The 6000-nt window shown below is 34.0% G+C and overlaps 1 protein-coding gene across 1 annotated transcript; it reads right to left on the bottom strand.

The window, feature by feature from the left end:
* Nucleotides 1–419: 419 nt before the first annotated feature.
* On the bottom strand, nt 420–4162 carry LOC132046117 (F-box protein At5g03100-like). Its single transcript, XM_059436663.1, has 3 exons — nt 2985–4162; nt 1198–1368; nt 420–966 (listed from the first exon to the last, which is right to left on the bottom strand). Exons 1-3 carry the CDS (start codon nt 4050–4052, stop codon nt 652–654), a joined length of 1554 nt encoding a protein of 517 aa, XP_059292646.1. The 5' UTR covers nt 4053–4162; the 3' UTR covers nt 420–651.
* Nucleotides 4163–6000: the final 1838 nt, after the last annotated feature.

Here is a 6000-nt window from a genome sequence, read left to right as displayed (position 1 = left end):
CAGGTGGTTTTTGGTTGAATTTCAGCTACCAGTTGAAAGAAGAAGAAGAAGATGTGCAAATTTCTAGAATTTAGTGGGTCGGATGGTTTAAATTCTGTTAAATGGATGACCAGATTTAATTCGAAAAAAAAATAGCATGTAGGAAAATTTAGGTGACATACGATCCAAAAATTCGATGGAAAGGGCAAATATATCTAAAAATAAGTCTAACGAAAAGTAAAAATAACTTATTGTTTTGAGTACAGGAGCAAATCAAATCTGGCGCTGTTCCGATGTTAATATTAGTTGATGGTACTGCTTTCTTTCTTTTTACTCCTAAACAATTAAAACGAATAGGAAATTATCTTCCCAAAAGTCGAATCTCTAATATTGCGAAAATGCCAATGCAGGCCATCTAGTTTACCAATATACGAATGAAATAGGCAGAATAATGTGTAATGTTTGCAAAAGATTTATACTACTAAAATTTATCACTGGCTACATGGAATTGAGCCGTAGTTCAATTGACTCTAACCCAAAAAAAAAAAAAAAAAAAAAAAAAAAAAAACACTTAAATACACGAGCATTGAGCCTAAAGAAAAAGCAACTATCTTTCAGAAGCACGTTTTGGTAATTACTAACACCACATATTGTTACATTTACCCTTACTTTTCAACCAGAGAACAAAATAACAGCATCCCTTGAAGACCTCGGAAAGCTCAGCAACTTTTCTGTAACTCTTCTATAGTGCATGAGGCTGGTATATGTTCCTTCTTCGAAGCCATCAATGATGATTTTCTCAAGCACCATTGCGTTCTTTAGAACAACTTGCAGAAACGAAAAGATGTGCTCAAAATAGTAATTCTCATCTATCCAGATGCCTTCAATACTCAAAGTCTTGAGATGCAGCACCCAACAAGGTCTTGATATCCAGTAATTTTCTCCAGAAAAGTTATTAGAATGCTTAAAAGACAACCCAAAATGATACTGCAACATAACATTCCAAAGGTAAATTAACAACATGCAGTAAAGGCAAATTTAGGACGAGTTCTAAGAGTTTAACTCAACCCACTGTTTTCTGACTAAAACTATGTATGCATATGCATAAATAATAAAATGTATGTATATAATTAGATCCCGCTCATTTTGAACTCATTGATTAATCTAGATCTTAAACTCGCCTCTATATAAGCAACAAGTAGACGAAGGGGTGCATACCTCTGGGAAATAGGGGTCCGTGATTATGTTCAAGATCTCGACCTGTGGACAACTTTGTAGAAGGATTGATATCCCAGGAAGCTCCCATTTCGTCATATGGGTGTTCAAAGTCAAATATTTGCATCTCATCCGAGGGCATGACGAGTTTCTAAGCTCCAATAGAGTAAGAACCTAGGCCAATTAATTATCAGAAGATAAGGTTAGAGGTTTATGCGTTGAAAATACAATTAAGTAAATAAAAATGTCCTTTCTCTAACAAAAACTTGAGATGGGATGGTTACACATTCAACAAGGTATCAAGCAAAGAGGGTCATGTGAGTTCAAATTTCAAAGAATCATACCCACATGTGAAGGAGCGTGTTGAAGATAACATAAATTTTTTTTAAAAAAAGTGTTGTCTTTCTAACAATTTAAGCTTTTAAATGAGAATATGCTCACTAATTTAATTCAAAAAGGTTTAACTTAAAGCTAGTAATCTAAGAAGATAATCAGACTAGATGTTTCACAAATGACCCTAGTAATAAAACATTGTTGGATCAGGAATCCTTCTAGCAGTCTCATGAGTCATGACCCTATTCCTGATCAAGATTTGTTCTTTCCCACAGTAAACCAGCAAAATCACCATGGTCGCAAAGCAATTAAAGTGCCTCTTTTTTCTGTTTTCCTTTCCTCTCTTCTTTTTGTTAGCCATGAACGTTCCAAATTCCGAGGGCCGTGACCGGCACTTAGCGAGCACCTACCCCACTAAGCAAACCAGACTGACACTGCTATGATACGAGATATGTTTCTTTATGGCTATCCGATTTAAGAATGGATTGGAATATGAGCATGAAATCTGATGGGTAGATGTTCGTTAAGTGCCAGTCAATCACGGGTCTTGGGATGTGGGTCGTGACAAGCCCTTTGGGTCAACAGTCTTTCCTAGAACCTAGCATGCATCAAATGTTCATGTAGTGAAAGCTATAAATCACACAACACGACTTTGCAACTGGGAACTTGTATAGCTGAAATAGCTAACAACTACCTCAAAGGGATACCGATAACTAACGAAAATAGGGAATAGCAGCAATACTAGGGAGAAGAAGGAAGCGGGAGGTGAAGCAGTTAAACAGAGAAAGGGAATGATAGATGAGACAACTGCAGAACACATAGCCTAACGCACAGAATGCAGCCCAGACCTCTTTTTGAGATAGATGCAACCCTTCACAAACGTAATTTGCCAATTACCCAAATATGTCCTCCACCATGCCACATTCATAAGAATTCACGAATTATCGAAGTTTTAATTTTATTACGATATTTGCAAGAAATTCAATAATTCAAGTATATTTAAGTCCTGACAAAAAAAGAAGGAGCTGTTTGAAGATCCCTATATGTTTGAAAGATGGCGCTCCATAACTGCAGAGATCCATGAATGTAAAAGTACTAATAGAGAATAATGCTTCTGAATCAGAAGGAAGACTAGTAACACAGCCATAAAGGCATTGCTATATTATATGCAACATTATACACTTTGCATTGTGCAGTAACAAGTTTTTAATAAAATTAGTAGGACAATTGCAAAGGATTAAGCTATAAACACTGATAGCATGTGGATTTTCTATTCTATTGAGTGTAATCTATCTTGTGATAGTAGGTCCCTTACCATTTTTATCATGTTATCAATTAATTTTTATTATAAAGATTATTTTTCACATCATCACAATAGAGAAGTATAAACACTGGCAAATAAATTAAGAATCACTATTTTTTTGTGACTAAATGAAGTAGGAAGGTATAAATCAAACCTGCAGACACCATGTTCCAATGGAGAGTTTTTCAACATGCTGGAGTGATACAAGGAGATCTTTTAACATATTCCCATCAGTATCATAATCACTTTCATCACCTACGTAATCATCTGTCTTCCTATAGAAATCTAGCTTAGCATCGACTAGAGATTGTACATTCCGAAGAGTAAGAATTTTTTTATGAAAACAGCCCCTAATCTCCAGCGAAGTAATATTCCAAGCATATATCACCAGCTCAGCATCATCATCATCATCATCATCGTCATCACTATCTTCACGTTCTTTTTCCCAATATCCACTGATCACCAACTTCTTCACACTTTTCGAATCAATATCAAAATCACCAACCCCGCGACACATACTAAACTTGAGAGATTCCAAAACAGGACATCCAGAACAAATCTTCCTAACAACATCTCTCTTCAATTTAGCATACCTAATATCCAAAACCCTAAGCAAAGGCCAATTAATCCCCTCTTTCGGTACAAGATTACAATTACACAAACTCAATTCCCTTAAACACGCGTTCGAGTACATAACCTGTGGCAAACTATAAAGCTGATCCAAACCCCTTGTCCTTAAATACAAATCAAGTACCTCAACAGATTTATTCTTAACAAAAATCATCCATTTATTAACATGCCTAACAAAACGCGTGTTATAATAAAAATCAACTGAAAATTTGTTCAATTTACTAGGCTGGCATTGAAGCAAAGTATCATCAATAAACGTTACAAATTGAGTAACCCCATGATTAGATTGACCTGAATACCTGAAAATTAGGGTATGTGCTGAAGTCCATAAAAGGTGCCATCTTTTTGATAAAATTCCAGTACGTATAACTTCTTTCATACGTAAAAAAGAGAGGATTTGAAGGATTAAGGAATCAGGTAAAGCGCTAATACGATCTGGGTTTTCAGTTTTACGACGGCGTTTTGAACCGTAGTAGTATTCTTGTTCATTGGATTGATCAGAAATCCAATAAGGAGAGACAGGAGAGGGAGAGTATCTTGGTGATAGTGGAGAATAATCAACACTTTGTTGGTCTTGTGATGATTCAGACATGGTGTTGAGATTGAAGGGGAATTGAGGTGAATTGGGGTGTAGGGTTTTAATACTAAAAGGAAATTTCGTTCAAAACTGGGATATCAGCGTCTATGTACTGGGTGGATAATCCATCCCACCGAGGCCCCACCCCCCCAGCTCTATCAAAGTACATTACTTAAGGGATCGTTTGGTCCCTGGATAGAATTATGCATGTAAATATATCCTTCAATTTTGGGTATACATAAATAGGCATCTTAATTTGTATAAAATTAAATATATAAATACAAATGCTAATGTGACACTGACGTGACATATAAATTTTAGAGATGTCTAGATGACCATTTTGTAAGTTAGAGAGTGTTCATAAAGTGGAGGCAAAAGTGAAGACAGTTGATGTATTTACTCAAGAAATGCTAAAGCTATTTAGAGTTGGTATTTCTAACTAAGTCGGAAGGAGGGCTTGCTGAGGCATGACCAGCTCAATGGCTAGGTAAGTGAGGCAATGCCTCCAATTTTATCATGAACAAGTTATGTGTTAATTTTTTCTTATAGATAAATTGATTATTTATGATAAAAAGTAGTATAATATTTCTATGAATTTATATTATTTTATTCTCTTTAACCTTTTTCACATAAAAGAAATCAGAAGATGTTGTTTTGCCTTCTTACATTATGTCAGCTAACATTCTTATATATATATTAACTCCTTTTGTATTCTCTTTCTTCGAGTCTTAGATAAGTTAAGAGTAATACTTTGTCAAAACTAAGAGTCAATAGTCAAGAAGTGTTGAACAAAGTGAATTGTAATTCTTTTTTGTTCCTTTGCAGGTTTCCAAGCATTGCAACAAAAATATTAAAGTGAGGTATATCAAGTTAACCTCTTGAATCAAATTCTATCGTTTTAACTCTATCTACAATTTGTCAACCTATATTGATAGGATTATGTTGATAGTTCATGTAATGATTTGTCTTAGTGAAATAATGTTTTTCAACATTGAAATTGATAAATCTTACCTAAAACAATTGAAGAAAAAAAATTATTCGAAGAAACTGATTATGAAAAAATTATTAAGTAATAATTTTACATCTAAAAAAAGTTACAAAATAAATTTCTAATAAAATATATATGAAGTTTGTTTATGTGTTAGGCCTCTAACTAAAGTTTTAATTTTTTTCCTTCAAATCTATGTTTATGTCACGCCCCCTCGGGTTCGAGAACACTTAGAAGCGTTCGACGTGTGACCGAGCGAACCAATCGCGTCGAATCAATTATGCGATATCAAAACATAATTCGAACGTGGAAACCTAATACTTCATCTATTCCAAAATAAGTGTTGTTTTAACTCTTCTCACGCCCATTAAAAAAATACATACAAAGTATCGTTTACTAAGTCACCCCTATTTATTAGATGTTTCCTGAGAACTGAACACTATTAAGAAGAAGTAGTTCTTTAATATAAGAATATTGTTGGATATAATTATTAGAGTACTAATTATTATCTTGAATTCCTAAAGCGATATTTATTTTGAGGCAAATTATTTTTGCTAAAACAACACTTATTTTTCAGATGAAGGGTGTACCTAAATCAAATACAAGATAGATTTAATTCTAGAATTTATAGCGGGATAATTCGCCCAATCCTTAAACCAAAAAACCCTAATTTAATGTAAGTCTTTACGCATTGACCGATAGTCCCTTAAATTTGCCAATACAAGTCTATAAAGATTACGTTTTATTTAAATGACAACCACGAATGAATTATGCTAACTGAGCCTTTTCATTAACACATGGCACAATGTTCCTATTAGACACTTTTGTGTTCAATTTATGAAATTTTTCTCAAGGCCACGAGCGTAACACAACGTTAATCCTTAAATTTGATCTATATGAATCAAGTCAAATTATTCTATATTAGCAACTATCCATAAGCATTAAAATACCTAACATTTTTTTTTTAATTGAGGT

This window comes from Lycium ferocissimum, chromosome 2 (assembly GCF_029784015.1).
Source record: "Lycium ferocissimum isolate CSIRO_LF1 chromosome 2, AGI_CSIRO_Lferr_CH_V1, whole genome shotgun sequence".
Lineage (NCBI taxonomy): Eukaryota > Viridiplantae > Streptophyta > Magnoliopsida > Solanales > Solanaceae > Lycium > Lycium ferocissimum.
Note: the sequence above shows the minus strand (reverse complement) of the source record. Positions and strands in the feature narration are given on the sequence as shown.